At 36.0% G+C, this 20,814-nt stretch overlaps 1 protein-coding gene across 10 annotated transcripts in view; it reads right to left on the bottom strand.

Annotated features, from left to right (window-relative positions):
• Positions 1-20,814, bottom strand: part of EXOC6 (exocyst complex component 6) — a 296,860-nt gene that overhangs the window by 148,959 nt on the left and 127,087 nt on the right. For 9 of the 10 annotated variants that reach the window (XR_006194679.1, XM_042908852.1, XM_042908849.1 and 6 more), the window contains 2 exons: positions 19,082-19,127; positions 2,263-2,467 (listed from right to left, as the gene is read on the bottom strand). Coding sequence is in view for 9 of the 10 variants with exons in the window: in XM_042908852.1 (XP_042764786.1) it covers positions 2,263-2,467; positions 19,082-19,127 (251 nt within the window). In the remaining variant the exon portion in view is untranslated. Of the gene's footprint in view, positions 1-2,262; positions 2,468-3,073; positions 3,189-19,081; positions 19,128-20,814 lie in introns of those variants that run through there. The other variant, XM_042908856.1, reaches the window with a different exon arrangement.

The raw sequence follows: 20,814 nt of genomic DNA, 5'->3' as shown, positions 1-20,814 counted from the left end.
GTCTCTCTCTGTCTCAAAAATAAATAAATGTTTTAAAAAAAATTTTTTTTTAAAATAAAAAAATAAAATAAAATAAAATAGAGGCACTGGGTGACTCAGTTGGTTAAGCATCTGCCTTCGGCTCAGGTCATGATCTCACAGTTTGTGAGTTCGAGCCCCACATTGGGCTCTCTGCTGTCAGCCCAGAGCCCACTTCAGATCCTCTGTCCCTCTCTCTCTCTCTCTTTCTGCCCCTCCACTGCTCCTGCAGGCACATGCATGCACTCTCTTTCTCTCTCTCTTTCAGAAATAAATAAATAAACTTTTAAAAAATAATAAAATAAAGTAAAAAGCTTCTCTGGAAGCCCTGGCAGGAGAAGGAAGCGAAGGTCGCACCTGCAGGGCACTCTCTGGCTCTCAGCTCAGGTGCTACCCAGTCTGCCTCCCTCTGCCCCACCCTGCCCCACCCTGCAACAGAGTTGCTGTGAACATCACAAGGACATGTTTTCATTTCTCACTGGAATTATCTGGAAGAACTGCTGATTCAAAAGGTAGGTACCTCAAGCTTCTCTAAAGTAGTTTCTAATACTTGAGAAAAAAAATTAGGAGGACTGTTTTATTTTTATGACACTGTGATTATTAGAAGTTTTAGTTAAGAAATTTTAAAGTATAATCACTTTAAAACTTTTTACTAAAAATTTCAAATATAAACAAAGTGAACAGATTAATATAATTAACTCCCAAGTACTCATCACCTACCTTCAACAATTAATATTTATACATTCTTGTGTCATCTATGTATCTTTACCCACTCAGTGCACAAACACACACACACACACACACACCAATGATTTTTTACAAATTTCTTTGAGGTCAGATTTATATATGCTGAGATGTATAGACCTTAACTGCACAATTTTGACAAGTGGATGCACTTTTAGCATAAGACAAAACATTTCCATCTCCCCAGAAAGTCCCTTCATGTCCCTTTCCAGGCAATCTCCCCAACCAGAGGCAACCATTGCTCTGATTTTTTTTTAAGTTTTATTTTAGTTTTGAGAGATACAGAGCATGTGTAAGCAAGCAGGGAAGGGGCAGAGAGGTGGGGGGAGGAGGGGTGGGGGAACATAGAGATCTGAAGCAGGCTCCATGCTGACAGCAGAGAGCCCAATGTGGGGTTCGAACTCCTGAACCCTGAGATCATGACCTGAGCTTAAGTCAGACACTTAACGCACTGAGCCACCCAGGCACCCCATGACTTTTTCCCTTTGGTTTCTCCTGCTTTACAACTGCAATATAAATGGAATCCCACAACCTGTGCTTTTTTGTGTGTCCAGCTTCTGTAGTTTAGCATAATGCCCAGGAGATTAATATTTGTTTTTGTACATATCAGTAATTTCATTCCTTTTTATTGCTAAGTAATACTCCATTATATTTTTATACAGCACAATTTGTTTATCCACTCCCCTGTTGATGCCCCTTTGGGTTGTTTCCAGTTTGGGGCTAATCGTGAACAGAGTTGCTGTGAACATCACAAGGACATGTTTTCATTTCTCACTGGAATTATCTGGAAGAACTGCTGATTCAAAAGGTAGGTACATTAACTTTATAACTGCCAAATCTTGTCTACTATTTTTTCTTCTTCTTATTGACCTGCAGGAGTTGTCAACTCAAAGATAATACTTTTAAGGAGACAGTAATTTAAAATCTTATGATAAAAGGAATCCCATTTGCCTCTGTTTGTGGTTCAGCTAATTTTACAGCAAATTTGTCTGCTGGCACAAGTTAATATTATACCTGACTTAACCAGGAGAAAGGCTGGTGAGTCAAGTTAGATTGACTTTACTTAAATACAGAATAACTGCAAACCAAAAGAAAATGCTGATTAAATCCATTCCAAGCAAGATTCAGGAAAAATAAGAAAAGGGTTAAGCTAAACAAAAATAAGCATTTTAGGTAACTAAAAAAAAAAAAGGTAAACTTTGGATATATTCTATAACTTACACCACTGAATAACATTAAATTAGGGGCTCCTGGGCGGCTCAGTCGGTTGAGTGTCCGACTTTGGCTCAGGTCATGATCTCGCAGTCTGTGAGTTCGAGCCCTGCGTCGGGCTCTGTGCTGAGAGCTCGGAGCCTGGAGCCTGTGTCAGATTGTGTCTCCCTCTCACTCTGCCCCTCCCCCACTCATGCTCTGCCTCTCTCTCTCTCTCTCTGTCAAAAATAGATATTTAAAAAAAAATTTTTTTAAACATTAAGTTAAGAATTTTCTTTTTATTCTCACCTGTTTCATTGCTGTTTCACCTATTTTGTCAGAATGTTTTCGAATGCTTTCCAAAAAGTCTTTGAGATCAGACATGGAAATTTCCTTAATATCCTCACGGAGTTTAGGAAGATTTTCTATCATTAGCTGACAAAACCGGTATTGACTAACCCGGGGAAAATACACATTTTCTAATTGTTCCATAGTTTTTAGAGCAGAATAATACCTGTGAAAAGTTAAAAATAAAACTCTATAAAAAGTTATTACATTAATTTTACAAAATAATCAGTCCAAACACTCCAATCAAAAAGGACACAGTTATAGTTAAAATAGGAAAAATTAATATTTATTTCTATTTACACAAACTATAAACCATATGAACAAGTTTGCAGGCTGAAAATTCATGACTTATACTACCATACAGCTTCCTTATTTCATTTCATCTAAATCTATAACACCATAAGCAGTATCATAGTCATCACAGTACGTTAAATGTATACCTTTAAAAAGTTCCAAAATTTTTAATGAGAATATTTAGTTATTTGACATGTGCTTTCATAATATCTCTCCCATCCATGTACTGTAACATAAATAATGTACGGATTTAATTCAAATGAAAGTAAAATGTATACTAAGGAGATTTTTTTTTTAATTTTACACTATTTAAAGCACTTAGTAATAATAATAGGCATCATAAAAAACAAGTAAAAAACCACAGATTGATTTATCTTCAACCCAACAAATATATACTGAATGACACAGTGAGTATGCAGTAATTAGTAAAATACAGCCTATGCCCCAGAGAAACTGCTGTGTATTTTCATATACATACTTTGATTTTCTCTAGTCTTCTATGAGGTAGATGTCTATGGCAGACATTACTATTTACACTCTATAGATGAGAAACTGAAACACAAAGAGTATATAATTCGGCGAAGATATTATTTTTTTTTAAATATTTTTTTTTAACATTTATTCATTGTTGAGACAGAGAGAGACAGAGCATGAACGGGGGAGGGTCAGAGAGAGGGAGACACAGAATCTGAAACAGGCTCCAGGCTCTGAGCTGTCAGCACAGAGCCTGACGCGGGGCTCGAACCCACGAACTGTGAGATCATGACCTGAGCCGAAGTTGGCCGCTCAACCGACTGAGCCACCCAGGCGCCCCTCGGTGAAGATATTATAATTAATTGGTAGAGAAAACAAAACTCTCAGTTTCCTACAATAATATTCACCACCAAAATCCACTGAAAGTAGGTAGAGGGATTTTTTTTTTAATATGAAATTTATTGTCAAATTGGTTTTCATACAACACCCAGTGCTCATCCCAACAGGTGCCCTCTTCAATACCCATCACCCAACCTCCCCTCTCTCCCACCCCCCATCAACCCTCAGTTTGTTCTCAGTTTTTAAGAGTCTCTTATGTTTTGGCTAGAGGGATTTTTTTTTAATTAATCAAATAATATTTGACACTTTCCCATTGATTTGGATATTAAAAATGAGGAAAGGCACTATCTAGAGAACAAAAATTACAGGTGCCTGGGTGGCTCAGTCAGTTGAGCATCCTGACTTTGGCTCAGGTCATGATCTTATGAGTTCAAGCCCTGTGCCAGGCTCTGTACCGACAGCTTGGGGCCTGGAGCCTCCTTCAGATTCTGTGTCTCTGTTCTCTCTGCCCCACCTATGCTCGTGCTGTTTTTTTCTCTCTCTCTCAAAAATAAACAGTAAAAAAAAATTTTTTTAATTCAGTTTAAAGATATTTGTTGATTCTCCAGCCTATATTCCCAAAGATAGAGTATATTTTGCAAACTGTCACAAAATCTACCACTAATTTAAAAATTAGATGATTAGGGGTGCCTGGGTGGCTCAGTTGGCTAAGCATTCAACTTAGGCTCAGGTCACGATCTCAGCACCACCTGATGCTACCATGTAGTAATTACCTCAATTTGGCCACGATTACATCTAGTCAATATCTACAACAATTCCAGATCTATATGCTTACATCCTATTTTAAAACATATCATGGAAATTATCTTTAAAATTATTCTAGAACAGATTAATACCTACTTGTAAGTCAATTGCAATAATCTAGTGATGTCCTCATTATTGGCATTTTTTGTTTTTTATAAATACTAAAATAAATTTCTCCCTATATTAAACCTCTACTAAGATGTCTGCTTTTATAAGTATGAGACATTTCAAAAAAATTATGTGTCATTCTTAAAGGGAAAACATGTGAATACTCTAATGGTTCTCCAGCCCACAGGGTACAAATTATGTCACTGTTCTTACTTTATTTGCCCTCCCTGAGCATTTCCAATTCACCAGATTTTTAACTATCATAGAAGTTGTTACTTCAGTCTCTACTATCCTAAATACAATATCCTACATATAAGAAAAAATTACAAGATACATAAATAAGTAGAAAACTGTGACCCAAAAGTAAAAGAAAAAAGTCAACAGAAGTATACATACAGGTGGCCTAGAGCTTGTAATTAACAGATGAAACTTTAACAACAATATGTATTATAGAATCTAATAAAAAAATAGTAGTTAATAATCATGAAGAGATGGGGAAGTGTAGTGGAGAAACAGATATTATAACAAAGAATCAAAAGAAAAAGCTGAAAATAAAATATCATAATGAAGAATTCATTCACTCAATGGACTATTTAATAGCAGACTAGATACGGAAGAAAAAACTATTCATAAATGTGAAGACAACTAAACAGACATTATGCAAAATGCACAAATACATACACACAAAGAAAAAAACAGGATCTCAGAATACTGTGAGATCAATAAAAATAGGCTCAGTAAAGTTTAAAATAGGTCCAAAAATTTGTCCAGTATGAAACAGAAAAGAGAAAAGGAGAGTTCCTAGAAATTACGGACATTAAATGATCAAACATACATATAACTGGAGTTCCCAAAAGAAAGGAGAGAGAGAAAATAATGGTGAAGAAATATTTGAAGAAATAAGAGTCCCCAAATTTTCTAAATTGATGAAAAGTATCAACTCACAGATTCAAAATAAGCTAAATAACCTCCAAGTAATATAACTGCAAAGAAAATCACACCTAAGCACATCACAGTCAAACTTATAAAAACAAAACATATGAAGTAAAATCGTAAAAGTAGCCAGAGGAAAAAAGATCTAATTACAAATCTAATATACAAATCTAATTACATTTGTAATGTGTGAAATAAACACATTTCCAGATACACAAAGCAAGAAACTTTTCTTCAGAAGACAGATGTGTACTACAATAAATACTAAACAAAATTTATCATGCTAAAGACAATTATACCAGTTAGAAGTCTGTATCTGCAAAAAGGGAAAAAGAGCAACAGAAAGGTTAAGTGGGTAAGTTTTATTAAAAACTCTCTTTTAATTATGGTTAATAGATGTATGATATATATAACATATATGTATATCATAAGTAAATTATGTTAAAACAAAAACACAACAAACAGAGGGCGGGAATAAATACAATTATACTGTTATAAGTTTTATATTTTGATGAAGTCTAACAACATTATTTGAAAGTGAACTGTGGTGAGTTAAACATGCATATTGTGCTCTCTAGAGTAGCTGCTAAAATGTTTAACAAAGATATATACTAGTAAGTGAACAGAGTTAGAGATAAATATATATACTAAAAAAACTTAGTCATAAAAAGGAAGGAAGGAAGGAAGGAAGGAAGGAAGGAAGGAAGGAAGGAATCAGACAAACAGAAAACAGCAAGATTAAAAAGTCAACCATAATAATATTAAATAATTGTAAATGGTCTAGAACAAAGTAGAGATTGCCTACTGGATGAAAAAAAGTAACACCCAGCTATATGCTATTGGTAAGAAACACATTTTAAATATAAAGACTGAGGTTAAAAGTAAAAAAAAAAGTCAAAGATACATCATGAAACATCTAGTATAAGCATGCTGGAATAACTAAAATGACCACATCAACACCAGGCAAAGTTGAATTCAAGACACAGAATATCACCAAAGATAAAGAAGGACATTTCATATGATACAGAGTCAAACAGTAAGATTATAAAACAATCATAAATGTGAATGCATTTAATAACAGAGCTTTGAAATACATAAAAGAACATTTAAAGAACTAAAGGGAAAATAGACATACCACAATAGTTGAAAACTTAACACCCTTTTCTTACCCCTGATAGAACTGGCCAACAAAACAAAACACTAAGGGAAAAGAAAATTTGAACTGTTTTAACACTAACACAACCTAACTGGTATTTCTAGAACATTAAAGCCACAACTGCAAAATACACAGTCTCTTCAAGCACACGTGAAATATTCATCAAGACAGGTGATATGCTGGGTCACTAAACAAGTCTCAATAAATGTCAAAGGTCTGAAATCATACAGAGTATGTTCACTCACCCAATAGTATTAAACTAGAAATTAATAATAAAGATCATAATATATCCCAAAAATCTTCCAAGTACTTGAAAAGTAAACAATACACTTGTAAATAACCCAAAAGTAAAAAAAAAAAAAAAAAAAAAAAAAAGAAAATATTTTAAACTAAAAGATAGTAAAAACAACATTTCAAAAGTTGTGGGGTGCAAATAAAGCAGTTCTCAGAGGAAAATGTATAACTTTAAATGTGTGTAATAAAAAAGAAAGCCATAAAATCACTGTTCTAAATTTCCACTGTCTGAAGAAAGAAAAAGAACAAATTAAACCCCAAGTATAACAATGGAAATAATAAAAACAAAAACAGAAATCAAAGAGTAAATAAACTCAAATGTTAGATCTTTGAAAATATCCATAAAATAGGCGCCTGGATGGCTCAGTCAGTTGAGCGTCCAACTCTTGATTTTGGCTAGGGCATGATCCCAGAGCCATGAGATCAAGGCCTGCATGGTTTCTGGCTCCACGCCCAAGTTGGGCTCCAAGCTAGGTGTGGAGCCTGAGGATTCTCTCTCCCTCATCTTCTGCCCTTCCCCCACTCGAGCATGTGTGAGAGCTCTTTCTCTCTCAAAAAAAAAAAAAAGAAAAGAAAAGAAAACATCCATAAAATTGATAAGCCTTGTTTCATACAAATCAAGGCAAATTAATACAAATTGCTAACACTGAAAATGACAAAGATGAACATTTCTACAGATCCTGCAGACATTAAAAGGATAAAAGTTTATGCCAATAAATTAACTCAGATAAAGTGGTCAAAGTCCTTCATAAAACATAAGATATGAAAACTGTCCCAAGAAGAAATACCGGACTTCAAGCTGCATTACAAAGCTGTAATCATCAAGACAGTATGGTACTGGCACAAAAACAGACACTCAGATCAATGGAACAGAATAGAGAACCCAGAAATGGACCTACAAACATATCGCCAACTAATCTTTGACAAAGCAGGAAAGAATAGCCAATGGAATAAAGATAGTCTCTTCAGCAAGTGGTGCTGGGAAAACTGGACAGCGACATGCAGAAGAATGAACCTGGACCACTTTCTTACACCATACACAAAAATAAACTCAAAATGGATGAAAGACCTAAATTTAAGACCCGAAGCCCTCAAAATCCTTGAGGAGAAAGCAGGCAAAAACCTCTTCGAACTTGGCTGCAGCAACTTCTTACTCAACATGTCTCTGGAGGCAAGAGAAACAAAATCAAAAATGGACTACTGGGACCTCATCAAAATAAAAAGCCTCTGCACAGCAAAGGAAACAATCAGCAAAACTAAAAGGCAACAGACAGAATGGGAGAAGATATTTGCAAACAACATATCAGACAAAGGGTTAGTATCCAAAATCTATAAAGAACTTATCAAACTCAACACCCAAAAATCAAATAATCCAGTGAAGAAATAGGCAAAAGACATGGATAGACACTTCTCCAAAGAAGACATCCAGATGGCCAACTGACACATGAAAAAATGCTCAACATCACTCATCATCAGGGAACTACAAATCAAAACCACAATGAGATACCACCTCACACCAGTCAGAATGGCTAACATTAACAACTCAGGCAACAACGGATGCTGGTGAGGATGTGGAGAAAGAGGATCTCTTTTGCACTGTTGGTGGGAGTGCAAACTGGTGCAGCCATTCTGGAAAACAGTATGGAGGTTCCTCAAAAAATTAAAAATAGAACTACCCTACAACCCAGAAATTGCACTACTAGGTATTTATCCAAGGGATACAGGTATGCTGTTTTGAAGGGGCACATGCACCCCAATGTTTAAAGCAGCACTACTGAAAACAGCCAAAGTATGGAAAGAGCCCAAATGTCCATCAATGGATGAATGGATAAAGATGTGGTACATATATACAATGGAGTATTACTCGGCAATCAAAAAGAATGCAATCTTGCCATTCACAACTACGTGGGTGGAACTGGAGGGTATTATGCTAAGCGAAATAAGTCAGTCAGAGAAAGACAAATATCATATGACTTCACTCATATGAGGACTTTAAGATACAGAACAGATGAACATAAGGGAAGGGAAGCAAAAATCATATAAACACGGAGGGAGACAAAACAGAAGAGACTCTTAAATATGGAGAACAGAGGGTCACTGGAGGGGTGCTGGGAGGGGGGATGGGCTAAATGGGTAAGGGGCGTTAAGGAATCTACTACTGAAATCATTGTTGCACTACAGGCTAACTAACTTGGATGCAAATTAAAAAAATAAATTAAATAATTTAGGGTAAAAAAAAAAAGAAGAACAAACAAAAAAGCTATTAAGCTTAACATCTATTGAAGTAATGGGATTCATATCAAAATTTTGCCAGCGGGCCTTTGCTAAGAATACACTTAGGGCTTATTTCAAACTGGTTACTTTTTTCTTTCTCGGTTGGTATTTTTCTGTGATCTTCACTGGTAGGGCTCCACCAGATCTAGACTCTGGTAGGGCTCCTGAAGCTAAAACTCATTAAAGAGTAGTGGACTTCCTGGGCCCCTCCAAATTTTTATCTCTGAAGCCAGAACATGCTCAATCACCTTTAAATGTTCCTACCAAGCTCCAGCAGGGGCTTCTGCTCTCAGTAAACTGTGAGAGCCTCTATTGCCTGTCTCTCTAATTCGGGGTGTAGCAGATTGCCCTATAATTTCAGTTTTCCAATGGATCTAAAAAAGGTTTTTTATTTTCAGTTTAACTTCTTGTTGTAAAGACAGGAATGATTACTACAAGGCTCTTTTACATGTCAGAACAGAAACTAGAAGTTCCTATTTTCATTCTTTTTTTTCCTTTTTCTTATTAATTTGTAAAAGCTCTTTACATATTATGGCTATGAGTCCTGTCACAAAAAAATAATCTTTCAAATGTTTTCTCCTAGTCTGTGGCTTGCCTACCAATTTTCTTACAAGAGTCTTTTGATAAATAAGTTTTTATTTGAAGTCCAATTTTCAATTTTGTATAGCTTTTTGTGATCCTTCTAAAAAATATCTTTGCTTACCCCAGTATTACGAAGAGAAACTCCTATATTTTCTTATAGAAGTTCTACAATTCTAGGTGGAGAACAAACACAAGATGCAACCATATGTTGCATCAAAGGAATACTTTAAATATAAAAATACAAGAGAGATTAAAAGTAAAGGGATGGAAAAAGATACACTATGGTAACACTAATCAAAAGAACACTGGAGTAGCTATATTAATTTCAGATAAAGCAGACTTCAGAGCAAGGAAAATTATGAGATAGAAGTATTACATAATGATAAAATGATCAGTATCTAAAAAGACATAACAATCCTTAATGTGCATGTACCTAATAACAAAGTATCAAAATATGTGAGGCAAAAATTGATAGAACAGCAAGGAAAACAAATAAATCCACTAATATAGTTGAAGACCTCAAAACTCCTCTGGTAATCGACAGATCCAGCAGCCAGAAATTCAGTTAAGGATATGGTTGAACTAAAGAGCATTATCAGTCAACTGGGTTTCACGGACATTTACAGAATATACTTCATCCAACAACAGAATATATATTCTTCTCAAGCTCACATAGAACATTCGCCAATATAGGCCATATTCTGGGCTATAAAACACACCTTAAATTTAAAAGAATAAAAATCATACAAAACTAACATCATACTTAGTGGTGAGAAACGTAATGCTTCTCCCCATGAGATCAGAAACAGGCAAGGATGTTCCTCCTCACCACTCCTATTTAACCATCATACTGATATTCATTGCTAATTCAATAAGAGAAAAAGTAATAAAAGGTATTCATATTAGGAAGGAAGAAAGAAAAGCCTTGTCTGCAGATGACATGATTGTCCATGTACAAAACCCCAAACAATCAACAACAAAAAAATTCCCAGAACTAGTCAGTGATTATAGGAAGGTTGCAGGATACCAGGCTAACATACCAAAGTCAACTGCCTTTCTGTAAACCAGCAAGGAACAACTGGAATTTGAAATTAAAAACACAATACCATTTACTTTAGCACCAAAAAATGAATTATGTATAAATCTAACCAAATATATACAAGATCTATGTGAAGAAAACCACAAAACTCTGATGAAAGAAATCAAAGAAAATCTAAATAAATGGAGAGATATTCCATGTTCATGAATGGATTTCACAAAAATTAACTCATAATGGATCACAGACATAAATGTAAGACACAAAACTCTAGAAAATAACACAGAAGAAAATCTAAGTGACCTTGGATTTGGCAGTGAGTATCTTCTGTTCTAAAAAGACATTGTTAAGAGACTAAAAAGATAAGCTACAGAATGGGAGAGGATATTTTCAAAACACATAGTACTATAAAATATAAAAAAAAACACTTAGAAGTCAACAATAAGAAAACCAACAACCATATTTAAAAGTGTAGGGGCATCTGGGTGGCTGAGTCGGTTAAGTGTCCAACTCTTGATTTCAGCTCATGTCATGATCTCGTGGTTTGAGTTTGAGCCTGGCATCAGGCTCTGTGCTGACTGTGTGGAGCCTGCTTGGGATTCTTTCTCTCCCTCTGCCCCTCTCTCTCTCAAAATAAATAAATAAACTTAAAAAAATTGAAAATAAATAAAAATAAAAGTGTACAAAAGATCTGAACAGATACCTCACCAAAGAATATATGCACATAGCAAAGAAGCATGCGAAAAAAATGCTATCACATGCCAATACGGAATTGCAAGTTAAAACAAGATACTACCACGCATCTATTAGAATGGCTAAAATCCAAAACACTGACAACACCAAATCCTGGTGACGGTGTGGAGCAACAGAACTCCCATTGATTAGTGCTGAGAATGTAAAATAGTAAAGCCACTCTGGAAGACAGTTTGGCTGTTTCTTACAAAGCTAAATACAGCCTCTCTCTATGATCTAGCAACTGTACCCCCAGGTATTTACCTAAATGAACTGAAAAGTTATGTCCACACAAACCTGCACACAAACGTTTACAGCAGCTTTATTTTTAACTGCCAGAAATTAGAAGCAACCAAGATGTCCTTCAATAGGTGAATGGTGCATCCATACAATGCAATATTTTTCATCAATAAAAACAAATAAGCTATCAAGCCATAAAAAGACATGGAGGAATCTTAAATGCATATTGTTAAGTGAACAAAGCCAGTCTGAACAGAACACATATTGTATGATCCCAACTATAGGACATTATGAAAAAGGCAAAACTATAGAAAGGTCAGTGATTGGCAGGGGTTTGGTAAGGGAGAGATGGGGAAAGAGATGAAGCACAAGGGATTTTTCAGGCAATAAAGCTATTCTGTATAATGTTGTCACGGTAGATGTGACACTATGCATTTGTCAAAATCAACAAAACTGTATGATATAAGAGTGAACCCTAAACCCTATTATAAACTGTAGACTTAAAAACGTGTCAATATTGGTTCTTGAATTGTAGGAAATGTACTATACTCATACAAGAAACTGTGAGGGAGAGGAAGGCATATGGGAATTCTGTACTTTCTGCTCAATACGTCTCTAAACCTGGGGCGCCTGGGTGGCTCAGTTGGTTAAGCATCCGACGTCAGCTCACGTCATCATCTCACGATTCATGGGGTCAAGCCCTGCGTCAGGCTCTGTGCTGACAGCTCAGAGCCTGGAGCCCGCTTCAGATTCTGTGTCTCCCTCTCTTTCTCTGCCTCTCCCCTGCTCACGTTTTGTCTCTCTCTCTCTCCCTGAAATAAACATTAAGAAATATTTTTTTTTTTTTAATTTTTTTTTTCAACGTTTTTTATTTATTTTTGGGACAGAGAGAGACAGAGCATGAACGGGGGAGGGGCAGAGAGAGAGGGAGACACAGAATCGGAAACAGGCTCCAGGCTCCAAGCCATCAGCCCAGAGCCTGACGCGGGGCTCGAACTCACAGACCGCGAGATCGTGACCTGGCTGAAGTCGGACGCTTAACCGACTGCGCCACCCAGGCGCCCCAAGAAATATTTTTTAATGTGTCTCTAAACCTAAAATTATAAGCAAAGGACTTGAACTGACATTTTACAAAAGAAAATACACAAATGAATAGCAAATGAAAAGGCACTCAACATCAGTCATCAGAGAAATGTAAATTGAAACCACACTGAGATATCATTCTATATGTATCAAAATGGCTCATCTAGAACAGACTTACAGTATTGTATGTTGGCAAGGATGTGTAGTATCTAAAATTCTCATTGCTGATTGGAGTACAAAATGGTACAACCATTTGAAAAAATAAAAAGGTAGCCTACACCTACACTATAACCCAGCAATTCTACTCCTGTGCATATATTAAAGAGAAATATAAACATCTGCCTACAAAGACTTGTACACTAATTTTATAATAGTCTTATTCATAACACCTCCGAACTAAAAACAACCCAAATACCCACCAACCGGTAAATGGGTAAACAAATTCTTAGAACTGAATACTACTCAGCAATGAAAAGAAACAAACAATTGGTATATGCAATAATACGGATGAATCTCAAAACATTTGGAGTGAAAAGTACTAGACAAGAAAAAATATATATTCTATGATTCTATTTATATCACTTCTGAGAAAATGTTAAACTAACCATTGGTGACAGAAATCAGAAAGAAGTTACCTCTGGAGGAGGGAGGAAGAACCGATTAGAATGGGGCATAAAAGGGTGATGGAAGTGTTCTAAATCTTGTTTGGGGTAATGACTGGGATAGAGTATGAGAAAAGCTTTTGGGGTAGAAATAATGTTCAAATCTTGATCTTGGTGGTTATAAATAAAGGTGTATTTGCTTTTTAAAAATTCATGGCAGGGCGCCTGGGTGGCTCAGTCGGTTGAGCGTCTGACTTCAGCTCAGGTCATGATCTCACGGTTTGTGGGTTTGAGCCCCGCATTGGGCTCTGTGCCGATGGCTCGGGACCTGGAGCCTGCTTCGGATTCTGTGTCTCCCTCTGCCTTTGCTCCTTCCCCGCTCACACTCTGTTTCTCTCTCAAAAATGAATAAAGATTAAAAATTTAAAAAAAAAAAAAAAAAAAATTCATGGGGCTACAGGGGCACCTGTGTGGCTCAGTCAGTTAAACATCAGCCTTCAGCTCAGCTCATGATCTCGCAGTTCATGAGTTTGATACCCACATTGGGCTCTCTGCTGTCAGCACAGAGCCTGCTTTGGATCCTCTGTCGCCCCCTCTATCTCTGCCCCTGCCCCATTCACACTCTCTCTCTCTCTCTCTCTTAAAAATAAATAAATAAACTTTAAAAAATGTATATAAAAAAAATTCATGGAGCTACAGACTTATGATTTGTGTATCTGGGTCTAAAAAAACCACTAAACAAAAAACTTAAAAAAATAAAAAACTGCACCACAGAGTAAATATTTTACAACACGTGACAGAAAAGGGACCAACCCTCAAAATATGCAAAGATTTTAAACCTGTTGCAGACATGCTGAACTTGAGATAGTGGAATATCCATGTGAAAAGACTCAACAAGAATCAGAGATGTCAAAACCAAGCTCAGGATTCAAGCTTTGGGAGTCATCAGAACACAAATCCAGACATCTCTTAAAGAATGTGAAGTGATAGTAACTAACAAAAAACATTTTTTTTTTACATTTTGCAAATCAAACCAAATATATCTGTGGGCCAGTTTGATTCTGCAGGTCACTAATTTGCAACCTCTAATGATCACCAGGAATAACATCTGCTCACGCCCTTTATTACTCCATATGGATATTTATCTTGACAAAAATATGGCAAGACACCAGAAGTGGGGTCCTAGGTATCTAGTGCAATGGCAGCCTGAATACATGCTTTTTACCTTGACTCCTTCTTGAAATTCCAATAAACTAACATGAAGAGATTTTTTAAAAAAGCATAAGCCCACACAGATAAAAAGAAAAGGAGAAGAGAGAACAAAATTTTAGAATGTTGAAAGCTGATGGACATGTGGTAAAAAAAAAAAAAAAAAAAAAAAAAAAAACTCAGCATATCTTAGAAAACTAAATTCTAAGTCAATAGTTGAGAAGCCAAGAATATTCTCTAGAATCTCCAAAAATGTCAATAATTTATAGGAATTCCACTACTTAGGGAAGAGGGAGTGAAAGGAGAGCTGAAGTAAGGAATATTGGTTGAAAATGTGTTTAAGAAGCAAACTCCACTTAGTCATCTGAGTCACCTTTCTGCATTTTGGCAAAATACTAAAGAGACTAAAATAGATAATCTCTGAACAGGGGAAGACCACCCAAGGCTGAGGGCAGTAGTACTGATATGAAAACAAGAGGATTAACAGAGTTTATATATACCAAATGCCCTCTTCACCACCTCAGATCCCAGAATGCTGGCAGTCAGATCTTTACCCTCCAGACAAGAGACAGGAAAAGTCTCCTCTAGGGAATCTGAGGGGCCCCAGAAGAAATAACTCCAGATATTAACATCAAAGGCTCACCAACTAAACAGCCCAGCTAGGTAATCTCACAGTGAAATTCACAATCAACAAGTCCCACCCACATACCAAAGCTTCCAATCAGCTATGTCCACTGTATTTAAATATGAGCAGTCAACCAAGGAATTACCAGATCTGAGAAACACCTCTACCAACAAAGTCAGAGATTAAAGAAAAAAATAAACAAAACAAAAATGCGGGGGGGGGGGGGAGGGGTGGAGGTACTCTGTGGAAACAGACTATATGCAAGGAGAGATATAAATAATAGATCTAAAATCTCAGAGGTAAGACAAAATACTGTTAGCAATGAATCAATAACAGGTTATGAAAGAAAGAAAGAAAGAAAGAAAGAAAGAAAGAAAGAAAGAAAAAAAGAAAAAGTACAAAGAAATATTTGGAGATCAAAACACAGTTCTTAGAAATTAAAAATCAGAGAGCAGAAATGAAATAAAATCAGCATTATTTTTTAGGAAATAAAAATGAAGAAATATCCTAGAAACTGAGTAGAGAGTCAAAAAAAATTGTTAAAGAAGAGTAAAGAAAATAAGAGGGCCAATCTAGAAGACTAAACATCACTATCTGTTCTAGAATCAAGAAAACAGAAAGACAGGGGTGCCCGGGTGGCTCAGTGGGTTAAGTGTCCAACTTCAGCTCGGGTCATGATGTCACGGTTTGTGGGTTCAAGCCCCACATCAGGTTTTGGGCTGACAGTTCAGAACCTGGAGCCTGTTTTGGATTCTGTGTCTCCCTCTCTCTCTGCCCCTCCCCCACTTGCACTGTACCTCTCTATCTCAAAATGAATAAACATTCAAAAAAATTTAAAAAAAGAAAACAGGCAAAAATAATTCAAGAAAATGTCCTAGAACTTAAAGACATTATCAGATCAAAGAACAGTTTCCAGGTTAAATTCCAGACAGGTTCACCAAGTACCCAGCACAATGGAAGTAAACAGACCCACATCAAAGCACATCATCAGGAAACTGCAGACCACAGAAGAGAAGATTATTCTATTTTTTTTAATGTTTATTACTTTTGAGAGAGAGACAGAGAGCAAGCAGAAAAGGGGCAGAGAGAGAGGGAGTCACAGAATCAGAAGCAGGCTCCAGGCTCTGAGCTGTCAGCACAGAGCCCGACGCGGGGCTCGAACTCACAGACCGCGAGATTATGACCTGAGCTGTAGTTGGCTGCCCAACAGACCAAGCCACCCAGGCACCCCGAGAAGATTATTCTAAAAGAGAAAAAAAACAGATCACAAACTAAAGAAATCAGAATGGCTTCAAACTTTTCAACGGCAACCCTGGAAGCTAGAGGGCATGAGAGGTGTGTGTCTGGGGGAGGGGGGGGTAATAAGCCCACCTAGCAAGCAGATCTGTTTCTAAATACATTTCTTTACTAAAAGGAACTAGGGTACCTTAGGGGCACCTGGGTGGCTGAGTCGGTTAAGCATCCAACTTCGGCTCAGGTCATGATCTCACGGTTCGTGGGTTCAAGCCCCAAGTTGGGCTCTGTACTGACAGCTCAGCCTGCTTCGAATTCTGTGTCTCCCGTCTCTCTCTGCCCCTCCCCCACTCATACTCTGTCTCTCTCTCAAAAATAAATAAACATTAGGAAAAAAAACAAGGAACTAGGGTATCTTGGAAAATGGCTATTCTAGGTCTAGGGCAAGAAAAGGAAAATGTGAGCTTGGAACATGTGTGATAAACAAGAAAGTATTCAAAGACAAATGAGGACACAGAAATTGGCCTGAGGGGTTCCCCTAGCCAAATATGGGACAAATTTGAACATAAAAAAAAGAAAAGATTATAACTATTTATTTTCTTTTTTAAGGTTTACTTATGTTTGAGAGACAGAGAGCAAGCAAGCATGAGCAGGGGAGGGGCAGAGAAAGAGGGGGACAGAGGATCCAAAGTGGGCTGTGCAATGACAGCAGTGAGCCCGATACAGGACTCGAACTCCCAAACTCCGAGATTGTGACCTGAGCCGAAGTCAGACGCTCAACCAACTGAACCACCCAGGTGTCTCAATACATTTATTTTTTTTAAAAAATCCATGAGTCCATAGTGATAATCAGAAAAAGGAAAAAAAAAAGTAAAGGGAAATAAAAAGGAAGAGCTAAAAAAAAGAAAAGCTTCTTTATATTAAGAAAAATAGCTAATAAATGTCAAAAGAATGATAAAATTATTTAAAAAAATCACCATTTTGGAATGACAGAATTATAAAACATCACCATTTTGTAATCCCAATATAATAACTGATTAAAGCAAGAATCCTAAAACTAGTGGGTGAAAGGTTGTTAAGGAAATAGGACTCAAAATATCACCCCACAGATTACTTAGTAAATGCAAAGAGAAAAGATACCTTTCAAGTGATCTGTAGTCATCCTCTTAACCAAATGATCCAATTTAGCATAACCTAGAGACAATCTAACAGTATACGCCTTCTGATCTCATAGAGTAAGAGGTACACAATATCATTTATGTCATACTCATACCAAAAATATTTCATCTGAATCTAATCGTGAGAAAATAAACAAATCCAAAATGGCTTGGTCTACAAGACAACTAACCTGGACCCTTTCGGGAAAAACAAAGTAGGAAGACTGTTGCAGGTTAAAGGGACAAAAAAGTACATACCAACCAATGTTTCAGGAAAGGAAAGAAAATATAAGATATCTGGGGGGCGGGGGGGGGGGGAGTGGGGGAACTGAATATAAATATTAGATTATGGGGGTGCCTGGGTGGCTCAGTTGGTTAAGTGCCCTACTTTAACTCAGGTCATGATCTCACAGCTCGTGAGTTCGAGCCCCGCATCGGGCTCTGTGCTGACAGCTCAGAGCCTGGAGCCTGCTTCAGATTCTGTGTCTCCCTCTCTCTCTGCCCCTCCCCTGCTCATGCTCTGTCTCTAGCCCTCTCTCTCTCAAAAATAACTAAACATTAAAAAAATTTGTTTAATATTAGATTATGTTATTGAAAAAATATATAATGCCCTAAATTGGAAAACAGTGAAGAAACAATAGAAGTTAGTTATTTAAAGGCATAAATGTAAATATCAAAATAATCCCTTAAAAGAGGTCAAAGGTTTTGCCCCTAGCAAGGAGGAATGATGAATGGAAGTAGGGAAGATGATATCTGTTTTTCTGCAACAAATACACAGAACTATTACCTGGATCTTTAAAATGTGAAGACATACAACTCAGATAGAAAAAGAAAATATATTCATTATATATATAAAACAAAACACTTTCAGGATAATTTACGGTTCACGTATTAAGAATGAAAAAAATAATTCTACTAATTAGTATCAATTGGTAAAGGCCAATAAAATTCAATGTTTAGTACTATAAAGCAGGATATACACAGATCTTTAAGTATAGATTTGTATATAATGTACTGTGATAATTAAGCAGTTATTAATAAACTAAGAGGAAATCACTACTTCCCTATTCTAAATGTGGAATATTCTCATTTATTCTGATTTTTCTGTTACTTTAAAATTGCTCATCTTTAAAACATTTTAAACATTATTACATCTAATGATTCTATGGTAATCAATAAAGTACTGCAAATTATTTTCATATGTCATGTATTCATTTTTTGTTATAATACAGAACATGACTGGCCTACACTGTCAAAATATAACTACCTACACTGCTTCCATTGTGATCCCACAACACACTTAGCTTTTGATTGTATGCAATGTTAACACAGAAGCTAATCAATATTTTTTCACTCCTGTTCAGTTGTCTGTTTGTCCTTCATCAATATTATCAATCTTTGATTTCACTTATAAAGGACAAGGATCCACAAATCAGTGGCTAAGAATTGTTTTATTAAATGATCCTGACGGGCAAATTGCATGAAAAGGAATAAAGGTAGAGAGCAAAACTTCACATGACTCACTATAATTTATACTAAGTTTATCCATGCTTTCTTTAATAGAAAAAGAAGATTCCTATGAAAAATAAGAAAGAAACAACTCACCGTTTTGCACTCATCTGTTCTTTTAGCTTACTGTACATTTCCAGCACTGCATTAAAAAATAACTTATTTTAGCTTTCAAAATAAAAAAAAGTTGAGATGAAAAAATTAAAGGGAAGAACCTATTATAAATTCATCACTTTTCTCTGTACTTTAATTCAGGCTTATATTTTCAAATAAAATGTTATACTTCAAATAAATAAAAGACATTTTAATGTCTATGTATATTAAACATTACATTATTTATACACATTATCTGGAATTTGGAATACTTCCATATGCAGACACCTATAACTGAGGCTTTAACCAACTGATAATTATCATATTCAGAAACTTATATATCTTCTCTGCGGTGGAATTAGAAGTTTGGACTTTAGTTACTCAGGAAACAAAGCTGGTTGAGATTAATTTTGATTCAATATCTCAAATAATATTCATATACCAAACACAAGCGTGTTATAGCTCACTAAGCAAAATTTTACACCAAATTGACATAGAAAAAAACCCTCAAAAGTGTACAGCAGAGAGTGAATTATAATAAAACCATAAATAAACATAACAAAGCAACTTTGTTTTACCATTTCTATTATGGACTCAGAAATGCAATTAGTCAATAAAAGTTGTTATAAGCTTCAGCAAGAAGCATTCAGCTTTGCCACCAAAAAAGGTTTTAATGCAACTATGCAGATTACCATTTATCCTTAGTAGAATTTCAAAGTATAAAGTGAGTAAGTTATTATTGACTCATCAAGCCAGCTCACATTTTCACAGACCAGAAAGACAGAATACTTTTTTCCCAGATTTTCTATTTTGGCTACTTCCCAGGGGTCTTCAAGTTCATAGAAGACAATGTTCATTTATCTGAAATCCGTAATACTGCGATGGTGGCAACAGTGAACCACCTCAACCCTGTGGTCCCTATGTGTATCTCTATCACAGCCCCTATATTGCAAGCAAGTATTTCTCATATTTTCCAACCAAAGCATTACAGTGAACACATAACCTGGGAAAAAGCCTAAAACTGCTGCTACAAGTATAAACTTTCTTTGAAGTCTCCTGTTTTACCTCAACAACTCCTGCAACTTTCTTATCTATCTTATATTATTTCCATATAAAAATAATACTCTCCTCAAAAATAATCAAGTAAAACTAATGTACCAGGAAAATACATTGTTTACCCTATGACTTCTTATACCCTCTCATACTCCTAATCCAAGGAGGAGTTAAGCAATTGTACAATAATTAATAGCTTATTTGTCTTTATTCACATTAGACTGTAGGACTCTTCAGGGCTGGGAATGTCTCATTTTCAAATTTATACTTCCAATATCTACCATAATGGCTGACACAAAAAAGTATTTACGACTGGATAATTAGATAAAAGGCTAATAGAGGAAAGGAGGTAGTTCTCAATGTGGCTATTAGGAACACAATGTTTACATAAACTCAGATCACCTGCCCAGCCTTGAAAGCAAAAACAGTAGCAGTAACAAAAGTCTAATGTCTACTTCCCTTTATTTTTCTATTCCAAATAGCTGCATAGGGGAATAAGCCCAATTCAGCTTTCTCATTCTATCAGTACCCAAATTTTTAGGCTTATTACCATTTAGGGACAAAGCAATCAAACTTAGAGACTGTCTTCATGGCTACTTCACTGTATCTGATGGTGGCAAAGACATATTATTAAACATTACTAGAAGGAAGTACATTCTCAATCCTGAAACTGAACATAATAA

Source organism: Panthera leo, chromosome D2 (assembly GCF_018350215.1).
Source record: "Panthera leo isolate Ple1 chromosome D2, P.leo_Ple1_pat1.1, whole genome shotgun sequence".
Taxonomy (NCBI): Eukaryota; Metazoa; Chordata; class Mammalia; order Carnivora; family Felidae; genus Panthera; species Panthera leo.
The sequence above is the reverse complement of the archived record's forward strand: the minus strand, read 5'-3'. Positions and strand labels throughout refer to the sequence as shown.